The sequence below is a fragment of the Kogia breviceps genome, chromosome X (assembly GCF_026419965.1).
Source record: "Kogia breviceps isolate mKogBre1 chromosome X, mKogBre1 haplotype 1, whole genome shotgun sequence".
NCBI classification, from domain to species: Eukaryota; Metazoa; Chordata; class Mammalia; order Artiodactyla; family Physeteridae; genus Kogia; species Kogia breviceps.
The window spans coordinates 114059909-114085883 of NC_081330.1; the positions used below are offsets into that span (position 1 = coordinate 114059909).

Here is a 25975-nt window from a genome sequence, read left to right on the forward strand (position 1 = left end):
AGAAGCTTTGGGAAGCTCTATGGGGCTGCACACACATCTGATGGTGGACCTGGGGCTGCTGTTGATCAATAGTGTAGCAGTTGGGAAGAAGATCTGGACGCAGAGTGAAGAGAGGGAGGACAGGCTGGGATCCACTGTCACATCCCCCTCTGTTTGTCAACACATCCAACCACTCTCTTCACTCTCTTTGGAAGATTTTGCCTTCCAAATCTTGTGCAAATTCCTCTCTTGGCCAACTCGAACCCAAAACTAAGGGAATGGGATCCTTGGAAATGTGATTCCAGCTCACCAAGTCAGCACACTAGGACTTCCCTGGCGGTTCAGTGGTTAAGACTCCACGCTTCCACTTCAGGGGGCACCGGTTTGATCCCTGGTCAGGGAACTAAGATCCTGCGAGCCACTCGGCCAAAAAAAAAAAAAAAAAAAAAAGTCAGCACACTACATACAGCCATGCTAGGAAACCAGCAGCGAATTCACTGACAGAGCTTCCCCTGCAACCATACAGCACCGGATCAGAGAAAGTGCGGGATGGATGGATGGATGGACAGACGGAAAGCTTGAAAGGACCCTTCAGCGGATCAGAGCAAGTTTTACCGTCCGGAAGATGGAATATGTAAGCAAGCAATTAAGAGTTTTCCTGCCAGCATGGGACACAGGAAATCTTTACGTGGCTTAGGTGAATTTAGATAGCAGTTTTTCTGAACTAAGTTATGATACTCATTTTAACAGTCAGCAGCCAAAGTTCCCTTAGCACTTTGCTGCAGCCAGATTGAAAAAGAATCTTTTTCAGAGAAAGCCTCAAGCACATGCATATTTAAAGAGTTCTTTTAACACACAGCATTATCTGAGGGGAAATGACTTTAACACAAATTGTGAAGATTCCACATTGTTAAAAAGCACAAATTCACTGCCAATGGTGCTTAGAATAGCTACCTGAAAGAGACAAAATGTTCATTAGAATCAAAGTCCGTTTGAGAGATTTATTTTCTCTATCTTTATTCTCATATTTAAAGAAAGTGCTGAGTTGTATGTTAACACTTCAAGGTCTTGACCACTTTTTATGTTGAAAAAAAGAGAGAAAATGTTTGTCATTCCAGGAGCATAATCAGTTGAGCCAGCACACAATGACATTGTTAATTCACCAATGGAATTTGTTGCCATAGCTCCAGTGAGGGACAGGGTAGATGAAACAATGGCCTTTTTCACCACAACCTGCCTGTCCCCACGGAACAGGCCGTCACTGCGCTGCCGCCGCCGGGCCAGAGCACAGCAATTGTCAATGAACAACAGCCGGAGGGCACAACAGGAGGCTTATGGTAAATAAAGCAAGAGCGCCTGGCAACTTGGATCTCCGCTTATTCAAGCACTGGGACACAAGTAGCTCCTCCGAGCTTATCTTTAAGCTTAACTTTTGGTAAAGCACTCCCGTAAATCCTCAGAAAGAAAATTTTCACCTTGTGCCTCAAAAGAACTCCAAAGGGAAGAGAGGACTCTAAAAAAGAGGGAAAGCACATCAGGAGCAGACATGGTTGGTCACCAGGATTGCACCATGGAAGAGGACACTAGGGACAATTGCACCTCCCAATTCTGGCGCAAGGTAAAGTACACGCTTTCTTATTGATTTGTGCCTCTTTGATTATCAAGGTAGGTTCAAAAAGTTAAGTCCTATGTATCTGTGATGGACCTGTGATAATTAATAGAATCACACTCAAAAGAGAAATATTGGGAATTCCCTGGTGGTCCAGTGGTTAGGACTCTGTGCTCTCACTGCCGAGGGCCCGGGTTCAGGCCCTGGCTGGGGAACTAGGATTCCACAGCCATGCGGCGCAGCCAAAAGAGAAAAACAAAAGAGAGAGAAGTATTATCCCTTGTTAAGAGAAATATTTTCCCTTCTTAAGGTGATAAAAATGAAAAACTGTGGCTAACGGTTCTTTATCCCCTGACTGAGGATGCAAGCACCCTGGACAGAGTTAGAAGACAGGAACAAATTCTCTTCCTAAAAAAAAGGTCAAACAGATACACACTACTATATATAAAATAGATAAACAACAAGGACCTACTGTATAGAACAGGGAACTATATTCAATATCTTGTAATAACCTATGAGGGAAAAGAATCTGAAAAAGAACATATATATATGCGTGTGTATAACTGAATCACTTTGCTGTACACTTGAAACTAGCACAACATTGTAAATCAACTGTACTTCAATTAAAAAAATAAAGAAAAAATTTTCAGAAGGTCAAATCAGTATGAGTAAATGTAGGTAGTTCAACGCCAAGAATGATGCTGTAGGAGACTGAGGGTGCTGGAGAAATATTTTAACAAAATGTTCATTGTCCTGTAGAATTAGAAACTTTCCTTGTAGAAAAGTCACAAAATCCTGCTTAGAGCATCCATTTCTGAATTCCTTGCAGTGTAACTGTCATATAAGTGATACTACCTTCTGTGGTCTTTTATTTGGGGGGAGGGGTGCCTAGGGGAATGTGCACTTTAGTGGAGCCTTGTTAAACCAAAGAGTTCTAGACAGAAAAAGTTTAGGTGGTGAGACAAAATAGTAAGAAGGATTCCAGATGATGTGAAGAAGAGATTGATGTAATCTCTCTGCTTCATAGCAAAGCTGGTTTCACAGCACTCCCCAGAGATTGGTTTCTCAGGCCTTAAGACACTTGGCCCTGCTCTGTCCCATCCCAGCACTCCTTCAAAACTTTCCCATGGCCCCTGGGAGTGGCTGGGGATGGCTGGTTAAAGCGTTGGATGGCTCAGAAAGGTATCTGGATTCATATCCACCAGGCACTTGAGCTACATGACTGGTAGACCATATCCCCCAATCGGTCCCTTCCCTGTTTGCCTCCATATTATCTCAGATTTGGAGAAATTTGTATGTTGAAGACTCATGAGTTTTACCAACTCATCTTATTGAGTTAATGGGGGACTCAGGAGGCATTTAGTCATTCATTCATTTACTCACTCATTCATGCCTCGTTCCAAAACTAGATTTGAAGAGGTATCAAAACAATTAGATTGGGGCTTCCCTGGTGGCGCAGTGGTTGGGAGTCCGCCTGCCGATGCAGGGGACACGGGTTCGTGACCCGGTCCGGGAAGATCCCACGTGCTGCGGAGCGACTGGGCCCGTGAGCCGTGGCCGCTGAGCCTGCGCGTCCGGAGCCTGTGCTCCGCAGCGGGACAGGCCACAGCAGTGAGGGGCCCGCGTACCGCAAAACAAACAAACAAACAAACAAAACCCAAAAAAACAATTAGATTCAGTTCTTGACTGGTCCAAATATGGAAAATTGATTTAATCTTTCTACGTAGAGTTATGTAGAATTCAATCTGCATATATCACTCTGTACTCCTATACCTTTTGTGAATTTAAAAATAGCCAAAGGCTTCTAATCTCACGGATCTCCTAAGAGTGTCTCTTATTATCATAATAATAGCTGATATGTTTAGTTTTTAGTAGGTGGCATGCCCTGTCCAAGTACTTTACATGCCTTATTTCATGTGATTATAGCCAATGAAAGTGTTCAAACGCCTAACCACTAGCCTATTCTGCTAATTTGAGCCTCAGTTTCTCCCAGTTAAATGGAATGGGTTTATTTAACCTCCTTGGGCAAGCAAGATGAATTCTATTATTAATTGTAACAATAATAAAGAAATGATTGATTGCATTAACATTTTAATCATGCTTTTCAGTTCTCAATGTACTTTTTTTTTTTTTTTTTTTTTTTTTTTTTTGTGGTACGCGGGCCTCTCACTGCTGTGGCCTCTTCCATTGCAGAGCAGAGGCCCCGGACGCGCAGGCCCAGCGGCCACGGCTCACGGGCCCAGCCGCTCCGCGGCATGTGGGATCCTCCCAGACCGGGGCACGAACCCGTGTCCCCTGCATCGGCAGGCGGATTCTCAACCACTGCGCCACCAGGGAAGCCCCTCAATGTACTTTTCATACAGAAGCTGACCTCAGTTTCTGTAAATTTAATTTTCTGACTGCCAGCCCTTTGGGGCACCATACATTGATACCCTCAAGCTGACACATGACCATTTAATGCTATTGCTAATGGTGCTGCTTACCAGCTAATAGTTATAAACATTGTCATTAAATATTGTATCTGAACGATGAGGTTTTTAATTTAATAATACAGTTGACCCTTGAACAGTGCAAGGGTTAGGGGGCCGACCCTCTGTGCAGTTGAAAATCTGAGTATAACTTAGTCTGCCCTCCGTATCCGAGGATGCAACCAACCACGGATGGTGCAGTACTGTGGTATTTACTATTGAAAATAGTAAGTGGACCTGCACAGTTCAAACCCGTTGTTCAAGGGTCAACTGTATTTTTAATCTTTCCAAGAATGGAAACTCCCTTTATTTGAAAGAGTTGGTTATTCACTTTCCACATATTTAACTTTAGTGCTTGATTGGCACTTCTTTTGATAATAGGAGAATGCCTGAACATTATCTCAATTCCTCTTACTCCAAATGCTATGAGGTAGATATTATTTCTATTCTCATTTTCAAGTGAAAATTGAGGCTCAAAGAGGTTAAGTAAATTGTCTAATGTAGTTAAGCAGAGGGCTGAAATTCAGATTCTTGGAATCCAGTTTCACTTTTTCTTTCAACCTACACGATCAAATATGGTAGCCACTAACCACATATGACTGTTTAAATTTAATTTTAATTAATTAAAACGAAATAAAATGTAAAGTTTAGATCCTCGCTTGCACTAGCCACATTTAGAGCGCTCAGTAGTCACAGGTAGCTAGTGGCTACCTTATTTGGACACTGCAGATACAGAATATTCCATCATTGCAGAAAGTTCTATTGGATAACGCTGCTTTAAGCCATAATGTCTCTTTTAGATATGTTGACACTTTTCCTCAGAATATATTGCAGTTCTGTCACAAGTTATATGGATTTAAAATTTTACCGTTAAATCTCATTCATGTGAAGTTTCTTCATTTGCATAGCACCAAGTTAACTTTGATCTGCAAATTAATAATATAGGTAAGAGTCAAGGAGACATTAAAGACACTTCAGAGACCAAAGTTTTTAAGCACCATCAAATAACTAACTCCAGAAGCACTCACTTAGATGTAAGCAACTGATATGATAATTACACATCATTTTTATTTATTCATTAAAACCGGGATCCCCTAAATTGCCCTGGTAGGAAATAATGTGCTTAGCCTAGTTCTTTCTAGCAGCCATTCTGCTATTCCTAAATTCTATGTAAAATCATTTTATACTATTGATTTACCTTCCTCTCTTCCTTTGGTAAGTCAGTAGCATAAAATACTTTCACGCTGAAAAGTTTTTTAAAATTATACTATGATTTTGTTTGTTTGTTTGTTTTTTGCGATACGCGGGCCTCTCACTGTTGTGGCCTCCCCCGTCGTGGAGCACAGGCTCTGGACGCGCAGTCTCAGCGGCCACGGCTCACGGGCCTAGATGCTCCGCGGCATGTGGGATCTTCCTGGACCGGGGCACGAACCCGTGTCCCCCGCATCGGCAGGCGGACTCTCAACCACTGCGCCACCAGGGAAGCCCTATACTATGATTTTTTAAAGTAATATTTATTTATTTGTCTGCATCAGGTCTTAGTTGAGGCACATGGGATCTTTGTTGCAGCATGCGGGATCTTTTGCTGCTGCACGCAGGCTCTTTGTTGCAGCTTGTGGGCTTCTCTGTAGTTGTGACGCACAGGCTCTAGAGCACGCAGGCTCAGTAGTTGCGGCTTGCAGGCTTTGTTGCTCCATGGCATGTGGGATCTTAGTTCCCTGACCAGGGATCAAACCCACGTACCCTGCATTGGAAGGCAGATTCTTAACCACTGGTCCACCAGGGAAGTCCCTCGTGCTGAAATTTTTACTAGCTCAAGATCTAGTTCCAAAGCCCTTGCTTCTTCCACTATATCCCAGGACCCCCTGGCAGGAGTGCTCCTGTGGGCCCCTCACAGAGGCTGGCACATAGTAGGGGTTCCATGAAAATCTGTTGATTGGCAGACAAAGACAGTTCTTTCAGGATGCCACCCATTGGAGTAGACTCTGATTTCTACAAAAAATTCATGGATTAAAAAGAAAACTCTCTCGTTTCTTCTTTTTCCTTTACCAGTCTTTGCTGCAAAGCCTTCATGATGAGATAAGGGCTTCCTGTTTGTGAGGAAGATGTTTTCTGGGCACTCAGGTGGGAGTGGGGAGTGCTAAAAGAGATGTATCTAAAAGAGATATTATGGAAACTTCCCTGGTGGTCCAGTGGCTAAGACTCCGTGCTCCCAATGCAGGGGATCTGGGTTCGATCCCTGGCCGGGGAACTAGATCCCACATGCTGCAACTAAGAGTTTGCATGCCGCAACTAAGGATCCTGCATGTGGCAGCGAAGATCCCACATGCCGCAACTAAGACCCGGTGCAGGGCTTCCCTGGTGGCGCAGTGGTTGAGAGTCCGCCTGCCAATGCGGGGGACACGAGTTCGTGCCCCGGTCCAGGAAGATCCCACATGCCACGGAGCGGCTGGGCCTGTGAGCCATGGCCACTGAGCCTGCGCGTCCGGAGCCTGTGCTCCGCAATGGGAGAGGCCACAGCAGCGAGAGGCCCGTGTACCGCAAAAAAAAAAAAAAAGAGAAGACCCGGTGCAACCAAATAAACAAATAAAATAAAACAAAATAAATTAAAGAGACATTATGGCTTAAAGCAGCGTTATCCAATAGAACTTTCTGCAATGATGGAATATTCTGTATCTGCAGTGTCCAAATAAGGAGTGGGGGTGGGGAGTGCTCTCCAGCCCGAGGATTTGGGAACGAAATCTGCCAGCTCCTTCAGAAGGGACAGCTGCCTTCCCACGGCACCAGTCATGGGTTAGGTCCATCAGTCCCTAAATATTACGTTGAGCACATTTGCCAGGTACAGGTTCTAGGTAACAGGAGAGAGAAGAGAATTTCGATTTCTTTAGAGAAGAATGGCACTTGCATTCCTAAATCTTTAGCTAACGTGGTTTCTTATAACTTGCTTTGTTTGATCATACCAAACTTCAATGCCTTTTTTAGCAAAAATAAAACTCAATTCCTCAATTTAGCAGTAAGTTTCAAAGAATATGACTTGTCAATTCCTTATGTTCTTTAAGGGAAATTTATAGTGCGTAGGCCATAAGAGAAGAAAGAAAAATTAACAGAAACAATATAAGTGTATGTTGAATATTTAGTCTTTATTTGGAGGAAATTAAACAATTAGAACCCTCCAAATTTCTGAAGTTTAGATATCTGAGCATTTTTTTTCCTGCCACTTGTGGGAGCCCAATCTCTGGTTCAGTAAAGGCTAGAAAGAGATCTCTTTGTCATGAAGTCTTTGCCAGCTCCTGTATAATATCTGTGGCAGTTAGGACCATTTGAAAACTTAACAAATGTGCCAAAAAGAAAACCACCACAACTCTCTGAGCATTTTTAAAAGCCACTTAAAGGGAAAGTAGATATTACATTTTTACTTTTTGTTCCAAAAAGCAATTAGGCCTTTTTCTTCTCATTCCTCTGTAATTCCTGCACATGAATCCTAATATTACAGGAACAGGCATTTATTGCACAACCTTCAGCTAACTCAACAGTCTTTGTCTCCTTTGGAAACTGTATGGTAGATTGATCCAAGGTCACATGTCCTCTGAAACCAATTAACAGGTGTGTCATCACTGCCACAGGCTGCTCTGCCGATTGTTCTTAGTCTGAAAATTGACAGGTGGAGCACATGGTCCATTCCCGATACAACTGAATCCAAGTCTCTAGAAGACACTAATGTCTCTGCCTGAACTGTAGAGCCTCACCCACTGTGGTCCTCTAAAGCAAACCTTGACCATCAAGCATCTGAGAACTCTAACAGTCTCACAAAAATGGCTCGATTAGCATGCAAAAAGATGGGAATAAGAGTCTGGACTTGGGAGTTTGTGAAACCTGGGGTTCCCTTGGTCTTTACAGTGCTGGGAACTATGGGGAGAAAAGGAATCTTACTGGTTTCTCTTATTTTTGTCCTTTATTCTAAGGGACTTGGAGCCAACTCTCAAATACCATGGAGTAAAGAATATACAAGAACTGGCATAAAATTAATCTTGCCTCATTCTCACAATGAGCCCTCATAATGTGAAAACATACTCTTTATTTCAATCTCACCCCAGGTATTAGGACATTTGAAAAGTTCTCTGTCTTTCCATGAACTACAAATCCTCTCTCTTTCCCTCTCTCTCTCTCTCTCTCTCTCTCTCTCTCTCTCTCTCTCTCTCACACACACACACACACACACACACACACACACACACACACACACACATATGCGGAAGGAGAAAAGGAATTTAAAAAATTGGAAAGTATGGCCCAGGACAAGAAGGAAAAATACCTGTTTCAAATCTGTTTTCCTCATTCATTAAGACAGAAATAAAAAGTACAGAAGCATATAAATGATAATTCTTTTGAAAGCAAAGACCAGTATGATTAGAATTTTTAACAGTACCATCATATTTACAAAAAATTAATCTTTAAGAGTTTGCCCTACATATATATTTTTTACTCTATATATTCTTTGAGAGTGAAGAGTATCACATTCATCTTAGATACTTGGCTCCTGACATACTGTAGATGCTTAGTAAATGTTTGTTGAATGAGTGAAAGGAATTTAAATCGCTGTTTATTCTATATCCTCTTTGCCCAGGGAGAGTCCTGAGTTTGTCCATCTAAGGTCATCTCTAAGGTCATCTAGGAGAGTGAATGAGTTTCATCCCAGCCTTTGAGACACAGATCAGTGTTGGGTGAACCAACTTCAATTTGACTGCAAAAGCAGAATCTAACACACCATTGTAAAGCAATTATACTCCAATAAAGATGTTTTAAAAATTGACTCCAGCCTCTAAATTCGTATTATCGTTAACACCAGCAACAAAGATGTGATCACTGTTTACAAGGCTCTCGACCTCAAATCCTGCCAGACTCCTAGGGTTGCTATAGGTTTGTGATATCTGAAGGCCAGTTGGGACCTGCTTAGAGAGATGGCAGGCTCACCCTCTACAACTCTTCCTCAGCTTCCTCAGAGATGGGCAGAGCTGGATCAGCCTCCAAGAGAGATGGGTAAGACTTGAACACAAATCTGTCCCATAAATTCTTTTCCATGTGACTACCACACTTTTTCTTTTTCTTTTTTTTTTGGCTGCATGCGGCATGCGGGATCTTAGTTCCCCGACCAGAGATCGAATCCGTGCCCCCTGCAGTGGAAGCACAGAGTCTTAACCACTGGACCACCAGGGAGGCTTCTCATTGCAGTGGCTTCTCTTGTTGCGGAGCACGGGGTCTAGGAGCTCGGGCTTCAGTACTTGTGGTGCATGGGCTCAGTAGTTGTGGAGCATGCACTTAGTTGCTCCACGGCATGTAGGACCTTCCCAGACCAGGACCCCGTGTCTCCTGCATTGGCAGGCGGATTCTTAACCACTGCCCTACCAGGGAAGTCCAATAAGAGTTTTGAAAAAAAATAAGAGTTTTGTAGGGCTTTCTCCATTATACAAGGTAGCAGAGAGTTATAATCACCAGGGAGTACAGAACTCTTCTTATCCTATACAATGCAGACCAGTAGGTCAATTCAGTGAAAAATAAAATGGTTATAAGGGAGACTTGTTTTAAAAAATGATAAATACATACATTAAACATTAAATTTAAAATAAGTATATTATAATTTGTCAATCCTTTAATTAGTCCACTGATTAGAGTTCTGTGTTTTCTTTTTCATTAGGCATACATATATGCAATGTCTGATTTCCAAATTTTGTTAATTCTAAATGAAGTGAAAACTCAAGATACTTTCAAAATACTCTGAGTATAGAATCCTAGATTTGGGGGTATTTTGTCCCCTATCTTTTATAGTAGTCTTGTTTGCACCTAATTCAACAGCAATTTTTTAAAGTCACATGACTGTATCTTTTCTTTCTAAAACAATTTTGCTTCTTTAAAAAAACCTTCTTGTTTCCCATAATTTTATCAATTTACATAACATTTAATTAAATGATATCGTTACAATCACAAGTAAAATGCGCATAAACAGATTTGGGGAAAAGTTCAGCTAACTCTTGGAAAACTTATGACTCAACTGGTGGGAGCAAAAGTATCCAGGCATTCACAAGAGTAGCTTACCTACTTAGTCTGAAGCATTCAGAGTGCTCTTAGGACTCTTAGGGGAAATGGAGAGCATTGATTAATTCTGCAGGTTGCTTAACTTGCAGGTTATTTAAGAGAATAACTACTGTTACTTTGGGGGCATAAAATGTTAATATAGTAGTAATTAGAGCAGGAAAGAAATCTTTTTGTCTTCCATGCCTCAGGTGTACTGCCTTATTTAATGAGCACCTACTGTGGAGTAGGCACTCTGCAAATTGAAAGACTTTTTTTTTTTTTTACTGCCTCCATATTTTTTTATTGTTGACCTAAAACAAATAGACTGCCAATTTTTTCTTTAGCAAAAATGAGTTCATTTGTGATCAACAAGGAAATATTAACACAAGTCAGGGTTTCTAATCATGGCAAGCCATGTGCAAGCCCTCACACAGCAAGGAGAGAACTCTTTTAAAGAGGGGAGAAGGAAATTGAAAGGGCTATAGTAAACAAAAAGTACTTTGGAGAAATTGAGATTTCAAAGTATAGTGGCTTGTCATTGGCTGAGTTGTGAGAGTCTTTCATTGGCTGAGCTCTTGCCAGGCAAGAAGAGGAAGGAAAGACATTCTTTTACAGATATAATTCACATTTTAAAGTATATAAGTCGGGATTCCCTGGTGGTGCAGTGGTTAAGAATCCGCCTGCCAATGCAGGGGACATGGGTTCAAGCCTTGCTCTGGGAAGATCCCACATGCCACGGAGCGACTAAGCCCGTGGGCCACAATTACTGAGCCTACGCTCTAGAGCCCACGAGCCACAACTACCGAAGCCTGCGCGCTTAGAGCCCGTGCTCCGCAACAAGAGAAGCCACCACAATGAGAAGCCCGTGCACCACAACAAAGAGTAGACCCCGCTCACCACAATTAGAGAAAGCCTGCACACAGCAACAAAGACCCAATGCAGGCAAAAATAAAATATATAAATAAATAAAAAATAAAGTATATGTCAAGCTGTACACCTGAAACTAACACAACATTGTAAATCAACTATACTCCAATAAAATTTTAAAAAACAAAGTATAAAAATAAATAAATAAATAAATAATAAAGTATATACGTCAATTTTTAAGTATATTCGCAGGGTTATGTAAGCATCAACACAATTTAATTTTAGAACACTTTCATCATCCCCCAAAAGAAATTCTGTACTCAGTAGCAGTCACTTTCTGTTCCCTCCTAATACCCCCAGCACAAGGCAGCCATTCATCTACTTTCTGTCCTATGGATTTACCTATTCTGGAAATTTCATATAAAGGAAATCATACAATATGTGGTTTTTTGTGTGTGTCTGGCTTCTTTCACTTAGCATATGTTTTCTTTTCTAAAAATTTATTTTATTATATTTTATTTTTGGCTGCGTTGGGTCTTTGTTGCTGCACATGGGCTTTCTCTAGGTGTGGTGAGCAGGGGCTACTCTTCACTGCAGTGCACGGGCTTCTCATTGCAGTGGCTTCTCTTGTTGCAGAGCATGGACTCTAGGCGGGTGGGCTTCAGTAACTGTGGCGCACGGGCTTAGTAGTTGTGGCTCACTGAGTTTAGAGGGCAGGCTCAGTTGTTGTGGTGCCCGGGCTTAGCTGCTCCACAGCATGTGGGATCTTCCCAGACCAGGGATCGACCCCGTGTTCCCTGCATTGGCAGGTGGATTCTTAACCACTGCACCACCAGGGAAGTCCCATTAGCATCTGTTTTCAAGGTTCAGTCATGTTGTAGCATGTATTGGTACTCCATTCTGTTTTTGTGGCCAAATAATATTCCATCGTATGGATATACAACCATTTGTTTCTCTATTCATCAGTCAATGGACATTTGGGTTGTTTTCACTTCTTGGTTATTGTGAATAATGCTGCTATGACATTCGTGTACAAGTTTTTTTGTGGACATGTTTTCATTTCTCTTGGGTATATACCTAGGAGTGGAATTGCTAGTTCAAATGGTAACTCTACTTTTAACTTTTTGAGGAACTTTCAATCTGTTTTCCAAAGAGGCTGCACCATTTTACATTCCCACCAGCAATGTGTGAGGGTTCCAATTTCTCCATATACTCACCAATACTTGTTATTTTCCATTAAAAAAAATTGTAGCCATTCTAGTGGGTGTGAAGTGGTATCTCATTGTGGTTTTGATTTGCGTTTCCCTATTGGCTAATGATGTTGAGCATTTTTTAATGTGCTCATTAGCCATTTGTATATCTTCTTTGGAGAAATGTCTACTCAAAGTCTTTGCCCATTTTGAATTGCGCTATACCTCTCAAAGACCCATCTTTGCCCTAAAACAAGGTTTCTCAACTTTGGCATTATTGACGTTTGGGGATGTATAATTCTTTGTTGTGTGTAGTTTTCCTGTGCATTGTAGGATGTATAGCAGCATCCCTGGTCTCTACCCACCAGATGCCAGTAGCACCCTCCACCTTGTGACAATCAAAACAGACACTGCAAAATCACCTTGGGGCGGGGGGGCACAAACTCTCTCCTAAGCAAGAACCACTACTGTGAAGGATCCTTCTGTGCATGTAAGAAACACATGGAAACATAACTCAGTTTTAGTGGAGTGGTGGAGGCAGAAGTCAGTCTGAGTGGGTTGAGGATGATGTGAGAAAGTGGACGGACCCTTGGGATATGAACTCATCTTCCCAAGTCTGGTTGGTGAATTAATTGACAAAATGAGAGATAGATATCAAGGTTACAAATGAGGATTAGGTCACATGATGAGATAAACAATAATTCAATATAATAACACAAAATGAGTTATAAGACAGTATATGAAAGTATCAAAAGTGTGGTATATTGGGCTTCCCTGGTGGCGCAGTGGTTGAGAATCCGCCTGCCGATGCAGGGGACGTGGGTTCGTGCCCCGGTCCGGGAAGATCCCACGTGCCGCGGAGCGGCTGAGCCCGTGAGCCATGGCCGCTGGGCCTGCGCGTCCGGAGCCTGTGCTCCGCAATGGGAGAGGCCACAACACTGAGAGGCCCGCATACCAAAAAAAAAAAAAAGTGTTGTATATCTAGGGCTTCCCTGGTGGCTCAATGGTTGAGAGTCCTCCTGCCGATGCAGGGGACACGGGTTCGTGCCCCGCTCCGGGAAGATCCCACATGCCACAGAGTGGCTGGGCCCGTGAGTCGTGGCCGCTGAGCCTGCGCATCCGGAGCCTGTGCTCTGCAACAAAAGAGGCCACAACAGTGAGAGAGGCCAGCGTACCGCAAAAAAAAAAAAAAAAAAAAAAAAGTGATATATCTAGAACTGCTTATAGGATTTCTGAGACAGGGGATTTACTGGGAGCTGGTCTCTGGGGCCAAGTGTCATCCCTTGATCCTCCTAGGCATGAAGGTCAAATGACTGTTAAGTAGCCTTTGCCTCTTAGACAGCTGTCAGCTTCATTTCTCATGTTAGTCTCATCTCTTTGTGGTGAGGTGGACACATCTGTCTCAGACATAGATGGTTGGATTGTAAGGAACATCACCCACTAAGCTAGCTTTTTCAGTAGGGAGGAATGCAAAGGGCTGTCTAATAGGAGCCACAGAAAGCTGAAAAGCAGGCCTTAGCAAGGACAGGAACTAGGGCAGCTTGGGAAGCTGTCAGGAGGGGTTGTCTGTGGACATACTTACTCTGCTGCTCTGCCCACAACTCAGCTCCTGACCCACTCAGTCTCCGCCTTTTTTTTTTTTTTGGCTGTGCAGAGTGGCATGCGGGATCTTAGACCAGGGATTGAACCTCCGCCCCGTGCAGTGTAAGTGCAGAGTCTTAACCACTGGACCACCAGGGAAGTCTCCAGTCTCCACCTCTTAGTTCTAATTCCTGAAAGAGGGAATCTGAGGATCTCAGAAACCACTGAGTAGGCCATGGCTTGGCTCTCTTAATTGGATGTCCTAACCCAGTTCCCTGGGCTGTGGGGTGGGGCAGTTTTCATAGAACACATGGGGTGGGGTGAGGGAGAAATAAAGAAATAGGAACCACATCATAGATGCTTAAGCCATTCCACCATGGGTACAGATTTTTCCCCACTTTTTACCTTAAACATTTTTACCCCACTCTTCGCTCCCCACACCCCAACACACAATGCATCTCACAGAAACAGCCTTACCATTGTCTGACAGTTGAATACACAGTTACCACCATTTACCTGACTCTTTCCTTCAGTGCCTGTGGTACTATGGTCTTGACCGCAACTATTCTGACTTTAGAAAGGGGATGGAGGGGAAAGAGGAATTACCCATCATGTTTCCTATTTAATAATGACATGCGAGGCAGGTGTCATCTAAACCTAGCTGGGCAATTTTTTTTAAATGTATTTATTTTTATTTAATTTATTTTATTTTTGGCTGTGTTGGGTCTTTGTTGCTGCGCATGGGCTTTTCTCTCGTGTCGAGCAGGGGCTACTCTTCGTTGCGGTGTGCAGGCTTCTCATTGTGGTGGCTTCTCTTGTTGCGGAGCACAGGCTCTACGTGCACGGGCTTCAGTAGTTGTGGCACATGGGCTCACTAGTTGTGGTGCACGGGCTTAGTTGCTCCGTGGCATGTGGGATCTTCCCAGGCCAGGGATCGAACCTGTGTGCCCTGCATTGGCAGGCGATTCTTAACCACTGCGCCACCAGGGAAGCCCCCTTAGCTGGGCAATTTTAACAAGAGAAATATGCCTGTTTGGGGAGAAGTGTCTGAAACCTCTTCATCCCAATCCTTCCCAAATGGCTTAACAGTTGGGAATATATATATTTTTTTTCCTTTTTTTTTTTTTTTTTTTTTTTTTTTGCAGTACGCGGGCCTCTCACTGTTGTGGCCTCTCCCATTGCGGAGCACAGGCTCCGGACGCGCAGGCTCAGCAGCCATGGCTCACGGGCCCAGCCGCTCCGCGGCATGTGGGATCTTCCCAGACCGGGGCACGAACCCGTGTCCTCTGCATCGGCAGGCGGACTCTCAAGCACTGCGCCACCAGGGAAGCCCAACAGTGGGGAATAAAGACTATCAAGTTGTTGGGAGATGGTACATCCTTCCCACTAGTTAATAAAGTGATGCTCTGCCTTCACAGCGTATTAATTAAAAAGGTAATCAGTGCGTGCTTCAAGTTTGCTGTTTGAAACTCAACAGCAATAAAATCAGAACACTACTCAGATTTTTTTTCCTTATAAAGAAATGAATAACAAATTAGGGCCACAGAGATAGAGTAATCACATTTTGAATGATTTCTCCTGAGCCTGCCTTTAATAACCTGTATGCATCGGGTAAGAAGAACAAAGAAAGGCAAAGTTAATTATCTAGGAAAAGCTTCATCTAGGAGTTTTAGTCACATTAGCCCAGGGTTTCTCAGCCTTGGTACTACTGGTATTTGGGGCCAGATAATTCTTTATTGTGGGGAGCAATCCTGTGCCTATAGTAGGATGTTTAGCAGCATCCCTGGTCTCTAACCAGTAGATGCCAGTAGCACCCTTCTACCCAGGTTGTGACAACCAAAAATGTCTCAAGACATTGTTAAATATCCCCTGTGGGGCAAAATCACCCTGGATTGAAAACTACTGAGTTAACTACACACGTTTCTTCTCACCCCTCATTCCCTGGATCCCTCCAGGGTTTGCTGTTTTAAACCCTTGGAACCAAACATACCAGGCCACCTACATTTTCCAGGGAGTAATATGAAGCGAAGTTGACTCGGTCAAAATTACTTGTCCAGATGACAAGAAGGGCTCCTTGCGTCTCTGTATTGAAAAGTAGCAGACAAAAAGAACAAAGGAAGAAAGTCTAATAAAAGTATTTATTTAAGGCACTCAGCTAAACACATATTTATTCCCTAAAAAATCCTCAGGGACATCATTAGCCTTATTTTATTGGTGAGGAAACTGAGGCTGAAAGATGCTGAGTAATTTGCTGAAGAACACACAGTTTGTAATTTAGCAGTGGAGGTAGAAGTCTGACGGCAAACTTTGTGCATTTATACACATTGCCTCAGTATAGGCATTTAAAGTGCTAGACAGCTAATAAAGCAGTGACCAATTTTTATCTTTTCAAAAAATACTTTTATTATGGAGAGATTCAAACACATGCAAAATTAGACAAAACAGTTCCTTCCCATTTGTGCTGTTCATGTACACTTCACCTAGCGTCTACAATGATCAACTCATGACCAATATTCTTTCATCTAGAGCTTTTCAACATTGCCATTATGGACATTTGGGGCTGGATAATTATTTGTTACATGTGTCCAGTCCACACACAAGACAAAGCAAGACTCTAGCCAAGGTCTGACTGATTCTACTGGTAAAAGTACATTGAGTTGCTTTTGGTTTCAGACAGTTTTTTTTTTTAATTTTTAAATTTTTGGCTGCGTTGGGTCTGTTGCTGCTCGCAGGCTTTCCCTGGTTGCGGTGCACGGGCTTCTCACTGCAGTGGCTTCTCTTGTTGAGGAGCATGGGCTCTAGGCACGTGGGCTTCAGTAGTTGTAGCACATGGGCTCAGTAGTTGTGGCACAAGAGCTCTAGAGCGCAGGTTCAGTAGTTGCGGTGCACAGACTTAGTTGCTCCGCAGCATGTGGGATCCTCCTGGACCAGGGCTCGAACCCATGTCCCCTGCATTAGCAGGTGGATTCCTAACCACCACGCCACCAGGGAAGCCCCCAGCTTAGTACTTACGTAGACGTGAAAGAAATGTAGCCAGCTTCCTGTAGTCCTTGTCCCACATATTGAAAAGAGGCCAGATGACCTCAACTCCCGTTGATGAGGAGCCCATTGTAAATGGCAACTAACTGGTTTCCTACTCTTCAGCTCTACAGTGAGGAGGGCAGGGCACGAAGCTCCATAGAACCAAGAAGGCATTAGAAACTGTCATGACAGCCTCTCAGGGGACATAGGGAGGGAGTGGAAGATGGGCTCAGAGCGGCTCCTAACAGGCCTCCCATCTCTCATGTTCCAGGAAGATCACAGGGCATTCTGCCAACACTCAGATGAGCTGAGGTTCAAGTCTTTGCCGGTGTGAACTACATGGAGAGGTTCAAGGTCATCAGGGAACCAGGGCAGAGCTATTTCCCCACAGTGGAGGGCTGTTCCTATGCATTGTAGGATGTTTAGCAGCATCCATGGCCTCCACCCACTAGATGCCTGGAGCACCACCCCGCACGAAGCGACAACCAAAAATGTCTCCAGACATCCTAAATGTACCTTGGGGGGCAAGATTGCACCCAGTTGGGAACTACTCATCTAGAGTCCTATCCACTCCTCACACCCACATGATATATTTCATCTGCAAAAACTTTAGTGTATATTTCTAAAATAAAGTTTTTAAAAACATGAACACAATATCATTTTCATACCTAAACAAATTAATAATTCTTTTATAACATCCAGAAACTGTTCAAATTTCTAGTTGTTTCATAAACCTTGTAATTTTTTTACAGTGTTTTGAATTAGGATCCTAATACTATAGTCTATATATTTCAATTGATTGCTATGTCTTCTAGATATGGTTTCTTTCTCTCTTTTGCTGCTGCAAAAAGCTTTATTGTTTCCATTTGGTCCAAGGCTTGGGAGAGAGCTCCAGGGTGGTTAAAAAGCTGCCTCGTGGCTGCAGAGCTGGGCTTCAGGCAGAAGCCCTGACGCCAGAGGGGCTCGTCAAAGGCCGCTGGGCGCCGGACGCTCCTAGTCGTGCTGGAGGCTGAGCCTTTCGACGAGGGACTCGCCCAGCTCCGCCTGGGGACCAGCCGGCCTGCGGAGGTTGGTCAGGTGGTCGCGCATCTTCTGGATGCGTTTCACCTGCGCGGCGTCTAGGAGGCGGCTCTCCGGGAGGTCACGGAGGCGGGGGTCTGCGCGCGCAGAGCCCAGGGCGTGCAGGTCCACCAGGGCCTGGTTCAGGTTCTCCTCCGCGAGCACGACGGCTTCCACAGCGTCCTGGGTTTCACCCCACTCACCCCGAGACGCTTCTGCACGTCCTGGAAGAGGGCGCGGCTGCCGCCCTGCTTTTGCATTTTCAAGAGGCGCTGGGCGCCCTCACGCTTCCCCTCGGGCACTTCGCGGAAAAGGTGGCCCAGGCCCTCCAGAGCCGCGTCGTGGCGGTGGAAATAGGCGCCCAGAGAGAGGTAGGTGCGGGAGGCCGGCAGATGCATGTTGACCAGGCGGTTGACGGCGGCCTCCACCTCGGCGGAATCATTCTGACGAATCTGGGAGCTCGTGGTGGATCGGTGATACGGAGTGAAGCTCAAAATACGGTGTTGGGGGTCGCGGTGGCCGAGGACAGCTGAGCGGCTGGTTCCGAAGGTTGCGAGTGGAGCACAGGTTGGATGGAGGTGGTCAGAGGCAGGAGCGAGGGGCGCCCCTGGGTCTGTTCGGTCCACACAGCGCTGTAGCAGGAGACGGAGCCGCGGGACTGCCCCGCGCACTGCCTGTTGATATTTTTTGATTGTACAAACTGGGTTTGTCCTATAGAGCGTCCCTCAATCTGGATTTTGTTGATTGCATCCCTGTGCCGTTAGCATACTCCTTTATCCCTTCTGTATTTCCCGTAAATTGGTCTTGGATCGAGAGGTGTGGTCACAGCCAGGTTCTATTTACTTGGCAAACTACTTCATAGGGGGTGTATGTACCTCTATCAGGAGCATATAACATTTGGGATTGTCTTTTTGTCATGTTAGCAGTTGTTGATGCTCAATGTCTAGATCCAGTCATTCAGTTGGCATTATAATATATGGCTAGCCTCATTCATTGCTTTTTTCATTACCTTCTTTATTACTCATTCTACACTGATACACTTCTCTCCTTCCTTACTGTTTGGTCACCCAGAGGTACAGTTTGTAGAGGAAAGGTAAGATACATGCCTAGTTCTTTCCCTTCATTTCCCAGTTTTCAAAATAATGCATTCGTTCCCTTGAATTTTCCAATGCAGACAACTGACGTTATGGGTTTGTTTGGGATTTTTTTTTTGGTAGTATTAGGAATTCATGGATTTTAACATATTTGGTGGATTTCAATCCATCGCAGTTCTTACCCTTTGGATGCTTCCCTTTTCATCTTTGGTTGGCAGGAGTCTCTCCAAGTTGGTTCCTAAGTCCTTTCGATAATTTCTATCCTTTAAAAAAAGGATAATAGAACTTACATGTTCACATGAGTATTTTTTTAATATTTTTTAAAATTAATTAATTTAATTAACTTATTTTTGGCTGCATTGGGTCTTCATTGTGGTGCACGGGCTTCTCAGTGTGGTGACTTATCTTGTTTTGGAGCATGGTCTCTAGGCATGTGGGCTTCAGTAGTTGTAGCACATGGGCTCAGTAGTTGTGGCTTGTGGGCTCTAGAGCACAGGCTGAGTAGTTGTGGCGCACAGGCTTAGTTGCTCCGTGGCATGTAGGGATCTTCCTGAACCAGGGCTCGAACCTGTGTCCCCTGCAGTGGCAGGTGGATTCTTAACCACTGTGCCACCAGGAAAGTCCCTCACGTGAGTTTTTTTATCTTCACAGTTTCACCCTACAACAGTGTTACTTAGTGTGGGCCTCAGGCAATACCTGTGAGCTGATGGAATATCAAATTGACCGGCCCTACCCAGGCCTACTGAATTAGAGTCTCTGGGAATGGGGCCCAGCAAACTGTAGTTTAACAATTTCTCCAGGTGATTCTTATGCACATTAAAGTTTGAGGGCATATGCTCTACAAGAATTGACTTCAGGGTAGGACAGGAATAAAGACACAGACCTAGAGAATGGACTTGAGGACACGGGGAGGGGAAAGGGTAAGCTGGGACGAAGTGAGAGAGTGTCATAGACTTATATATACTACCAAAGGTAAAATAGATAGCTAGTGGGAAGCGGCCCGCATAGCACAGGGAGATTAACTCAGTGTTTTGTGACCACCTGGAGGGGTGGGATAGGGAGGGTGGGAGGGAGACGCAAGAGGGAGGGGATATGGGGATATATGTATACATATAGCTGATTCACTTTGTTATACAGCAGAAACTAACACACCATTTTAAAGCAATTATACTCCAATAAAGATGTTTAAAAAAATTGACTTCAGAGCCTAGCTTTGGGTCACCTTCCTCACTTAAGATCCCTATAGCCCTTCAGGAATTTTTTGCCAGAGTAGACCACCCCTCTGTTCTTATGGGATATCATCAGAGGGCACAGTCATCATTGAGGGTTATTGATTGATAGTTTGAAAGGTGAATGATGAATCTGGTTAATACCTCTTTGGATCCCAAAATTCCAATATAATTGCTTTTCATAAGTGGCCTTATAAAGCTGCCACGATGAAAATTTCAAAAGAATTACTCCAAAAATGTTTTGAGCAAGGGTGGTATTTTATGCGCTAGGGACTGCCATGGTTTAATACTAATGGTTTTGCTCCTATTAAGTTCTTATGGTTGAATGGTGTGGTGAGGTTATCCCAACTGTTTTGCAGAAATAAAGGATTATTTTTCTTTGAAAGTGCTTATTCCATGCTTGCTTAGTTGCTTACTCAAGAGAATTTCTTCTTGTAGCAAAGATGGGCTTCTGTGGAAGCACACTGACTGTATATAGTTATTCTCAAGCACCATTAGTGAATCAGTCATTCAACATAGACTCTCATCTGGCACACAAGTAGACTAGGTTTAAAATGATTGCTTTTAGACATAATGGTTTTCACATAGCCAGGTTGGTGGGACACATACACTAACAGGGCTTATTTCTTTCAATGTAAACAAAATAGAGATTCTTGGAAAAAAGAGAGCCTAATAGCTTTGGGGTCAAGCCCCATGTCTTAATAAAGTCTCTCACCATATCTGCTTCACCATAGTGGTTCTCAACTCTTTTTCCTGGTTTTGTCATTTTAAAAGTTCTGATACTGTTCCCAAGGCCAATTAGGCCAGAATATCTAGAGAGTGGGAATGTAGCCCCAGGGGGTTTGAAAGGCCCGCCACCACCAGGTGATTCTAATGTACAACCAAGGCTGAGAACCTTGTGGGGTGAAGCAGAGACAATGAGAAACTTCATTAAGACATGAACTTATACCCCTCAAGTGTTAGGCTCTCTTTTTTCAAGAATAAGATATCTGATATACTTGGGGGCCTTTGGAAAGATCAGTTCTCACCAGCACTACCTGATATTATTCAGAGATTTACATTTCACTCACAGAGAAGATAACCGGCTGAGCCTACTTCTGCTTGTATGATGGAGGAAGAGCCCATCTGATGCTACTTTTTGGAAGATTTATTAGGGGATGTGAAGACAACTTGAATGAGTGTTTCAAGATGACATCCTCCATTGGCACCTACTGAATGAGTCAAATATGAGATTTATAGGGGCTTAATAAAATGTTTTACCTAGCTAGATTGTATTATTTAATGTCAAACTAAATGAAAAGCTTTCAACAAGAAGGCTCTCCAAAGAGAGCAAGCCAAGCAGAGTATGGGAAATGAGCTGCAAAGGCAACCTATGATGAGCAGGGGCTTTGAAGTCCAACCGACCTGAGTTTGAAACTCATCTCTGCCATTGACCAGCTCCATGACTTTGGGCAAATTACTTAACCTCTCTTATCACGGATTCTTTTCTGCATACCTGGCATAGTGCCTGTGCTTGACACAGAGTAGGGTTTCACAAGTTACTAAGTATTAAAATTACAGGGAATGTATTGTTCGAACATCTGGAGATGGGATACCAAGTCCGGCTCATGCTAAGGAAGGTGTGGTATTCAGAATAATGTCTCCCCCCCACATATGTCCACATCCTAATTCCCAGAACCTGGGAAATATGTTACTTTACATGGCAAAAGGGATTTTACAGATGTAATTAGGTTCAAGATCTTGCAATGGGAGTGAGTATCCTGGATTACTCAGGTGGGCCCAGTGTCATCACAGGGGTCTTTTCAAGAGAAAGAGGCAGGCAGGAGAGTTAGAGAAGATATGACTCCTGAAGCAGAGGCTGGAGTGGTGCAATTGCTGTTTTTGAGATGGAAGGAAGAGGGTTGTAAGCCAAGTAATGCAGGCAGCTCTAGAAGCTGGAAGAAGCCTCCTCTAGAGGCTCCAGAAGAAATGTAGTCTTGCTGATACATTGGTTTTCGTCCACTGAGATCTCTTTCAGACTTCTGACCTCCAGAACTTTAAGATAATAAATCTGTGTTATTTTAAGCCACTACGTTTGAGGTAAATTGTTACAGCAGCAATAGGAAACTAATACAGAAGACTAAACCAGATCTCTCTTTGAGCATTCAAAGATATCAAGTACAGATTTTGCAAGATGAAGATTTCCCTTTGGAGTCCAGGCCATTCAAATCAATTAGTATAAAGTCCAAGGATTGTAATAATAGTTTACTTGTAAATGAGTTTATCTATCCTGGCATCGGATGGTCTTGATTGTTCACTTGCCAGTCAAGCACATTTGTAGCATGTTCAGAAGGCCCCTGGCACAGTCCTCAGGACCCTGCAGTATTTGCTGCAGTACCGAGAAACTGCCTGGTGGGAAAGCAAGAAGGAAGAAAACTGGTAATGGCAGATCAATAACCAAGAAAGACAGCTCTTGGGGATTATCAGGAGAAGTGGCGATTTGGTCAACTATTCTGGAGGACAATTTGACAGTAGCATCAAAAAATAAGTATATAAAGCCTTAAAAATGCAAGTCCTCTGACTCAGCAGTTCTACTTGTAGGAAAATTTATCCTAGGGGGAAAAGCTGGATTAGTATGCATATCATTTACCTGCTTAAAAAATCCTTTCATGGGGCTTCCCTGGTGGCGCAGTGGTTGAGAATCCGCCTGCCGATGCAGGGGACACGGGTTCGTGCCCTGGTCCGGGAAGATCCCACATGCCGCGGAGTGGATGGGCCCGTGAGCCATGGCCGCTGAGCCTGCGCGTGCGGAGCCTGTGCTCTGCAACGGGAGAGGCCACAACAGTGAGAGGCCCGTGTACCGCAAAAAAAAAAAAAAAAAAAAAAAAAAAAAAAAATCCTTTCATGGAATACTTGGGGAGACTCAGGGGAGACAGCAGTGCATCCACTTACATTGGATAATTAAAAGTGGCAGGTGTTTGTACTGGCCATAGCTTGGTCTACATGTGAATCTGGTTAGGTTAACCTTGAAGGTCCCCAAGCCACCTTTGCTACGTTTGATCTCTTTTACGAAAATCACTGAATCGGTGATTGTCACTAACAGTTCCAATGTTAAATTGGTGTCTGCCCTTGAATACTTATTATAAACTATCATCCAATTTTGTGACTGAAATAAACTAAAAATTTTATATGTCTGTGTAATTGAGCACTTAAGTGTTGAAAATTACCTATATTCTTACCCACTGACATTCAGATAATATATTTGTCATGCACAAGCTGTGATTCCAAATTATGCTCAAATCCAAGTGAGGAATCTTTATTCATTTTTTTTTCTGTTGTGTTACCTGTTTTGGCCGTATGTCTGGACCCAAATTCCATCAAGGAGGGACCAAAATTTACACAACATTCTTGAGTATGATGGCGGCTGCATTTGAAGTTTTGATTACACTGCTCTACATGTGTGATTATTACTTGTAAACAGATGATTAGATATTAATTAGACAATAAGTGATTGTAAAGCACTTAGAAAATAAAAGTGTTTATAAATACTACCAAGTAATAGCAACAGTAATTCTTTACTGACTACACAGCTGCTAATGTCAATAAGAATGATTTATTCTAGCTAAATATGCAAAAAAGCTGCTATCATATCTGTTTTGCTACAGCAAAACAAAATATATCATATTTACAAGTGATTTTACATCAGTGTTTAGATAAATACATCTCATTTTGATAAAAACAACTTATCTCTTTTAGGACCTTCTCAAACACAGGTACACCCATTGTGGTGTGGTATCTTTGAGTGCTAAGAACTGAAGCTCCTTCCTGCTCATCTCTCTGACTTATGTCAAATATTTATTTCCTTAAAATATAAGATGTAAGGTGACATTTTGTGAATGGCATTTTCATTCATGCAGTAGTTTTGTCATGTTGTGTCTGTGCAATAGCTCCCCAGCACCTTAAAACTGTGTGTAACAGACTCAGTAAATGTTGGTCAGATGGATGAGGAAAAGTCAATTCTTTTTTGGTTATTCTAGAAGCTGGTAAAAGAAGAAAATCCATGTCAAGAATAAAATAAAGCACTTTCTATCTTCTTGATTTTGTTTTTCAAAAAAAAGTTTTGAAACTGACTGCTTTTTAGGTCCAACCATTAGTTTTTCCCCCAATGGCCTTTATGGGTCATGGACCTGTATCAGCCTCACTCTTGACTCACTGGTGAATTTGGCAATGCATGTGTTTGACTTTCTGTCTTAACTAAACTCAAGCACCTACAATGAGTCCAGGTCTGTGGTTTCAGAGGTATGAAAGGAACTGAACGAATACAAGTGAAGAGTGCTTCATGTTACATGAGTTCAATAGAAAAGCGGTGGAGTGGTTATTTTGGATGATGAGATACTCATGAGTTAGCTCAGCACCCTTGTTAACAAAGCAAATCTAAGTGAGGCAGTGTAGTTTGGTGGAAAACAGAGTTGAACTTTGATTCAGGAGACCTGGATTCAAGTGACACTTGTGCTACTTTGTGACCTTGCTCAAGTTACTTAACCTCTCTGAATCTGTTTGCTCATTTGAAATTTTTCAGTATTTAAACTTGTCAATCCCAGAACACTATTATGATATAATTCAATGTGTAAAAGAACTAAGTGAGGGGTGAAGTGCTTTACCCTGAAAAAATTTTTTATTACGATAATTTCCCTGGAGTGGGTGAAAAGGAATTATTCACGGGTTTCATTCCTTAGATGGTGAACTTTTTTTCTGGACTGTGTCAGGTTTTAGGCCCAAACCGTAAGCCACGTGTAGAAAACTGGGGAACTGGCTCAAAATAAAGCCAGAAAAGTAACAGAGTTCCACAGAAGGTCAGTGGTTTCCGGGAAACCTTTGTCATCTTTGTCTTGTTCTTTCCACGTCCTTTCCTTCTTTGGAATACATTCCTTATGTGGTAAACCTGAGGCGCTGAGGAAAAAGAATGAAAAGAAAAAAGGAAACGTGGAAGAAATAGCAGATTCAGGAGTGCTGGTAGGGGGAAAGGATTTGGAATGAAGGAGGTTTACATACGGCCTTCTTGATAAATATTAAGAGCAGTATAAAGTATGTAGGGACATACAAACTGGAAGTAAATAATTTAAAATTTTCAGTACGGTTGACAACATTTTTATACAGTGGATATAAAATTTGTAGCAGCATGACTAAAGATTGGAAAATAACAAGGGAAAGGTATTTTTTAAAGAACAGAAAGCTTAGGGCTTCCCTGGTGGTGCAGTGGTTGAGAATCTGCCTGCCGACGCAGGGGACGCGGGTTCGTGCCCCGGTCCGGGAAGATCCCACGTGCCGCGGAGCGGCTGGGCCCGTGAGCCATGGCCGCTGAGCCTGCGCGTCCGGAGCCTGTGCCCCGCAACGGGGGAGGCCACAACAGTGAGAGGCCCGCATACCACAAAAAAAAAAAAAAAAAAGAAATGGATCATATTAGAACTTTATGATGGGGCACTGAAATATTATTAGTTGGAGATCCTCCAGATGCAGATGCAGACCCTGAGACAAGAATTCAAGTTCATTTGGGAGGTGAGTCCAGGAAACACCCACAGGCGTGTGGGCAAGCGAGACTAAGAAAAGAAGGCAGCCAATACAATTCGGGGCACTCTGTCAAGCCAGCTACCACCATGGGAAATTGAGCTTAATCCCACTGGGGAATTCTGCGAGTCAGTGTAGAACAGCGTAGATTCAATTATCCCACTTGAGGACTGAGGGCAGTGCGGTATTTGTACATTCAGTCCTCTCAGTCATTGGTTGGGAGCTCCTGGGGGTGTGGGCTGTGCCTTTTCTGGCCCTTCAGCCC

At 43.3% G+C, this 25975-nt stretch overlaps 1 protein-coding gene and 1 non-coding gene across 2 annotated transcripts in view; one reads left to right on the plus strand and one right to left on the minus strand.

Annotated features, from left to right (window-relative positions):
• Window positions 1–1259: 1259 nt before the first annotated feature.
• The window catches only part of PCYT1B (phosphate cytidylyltransferase 1B, choline), a 155810-nt gene continuing 131094 nt past the window's right edge, over window positions 1260–25975 (plus strand). Inside the window, exon 1 of the mRNA XM_067023660.1 lies at window positions 1260–1597. Within this exon, the coding sequence (XP_066879761.1) occupies window positions 1526–1597 (72 nt within the window). The 5' untranslated portion in view covers window positions 1260–1525. The remainder of the gene's footprint in view (window positions 1598–25975) is intronic.
• LOC131749077 (small nucleolar RNA SNORA12) lies at window positions 7273–7419 on the minus strand. The gene has a single exon (XR_009333189.1). It is a non-coding gene; the product is annotated as a small nucleolar RNA SNORA12 (small nucleolar RNA).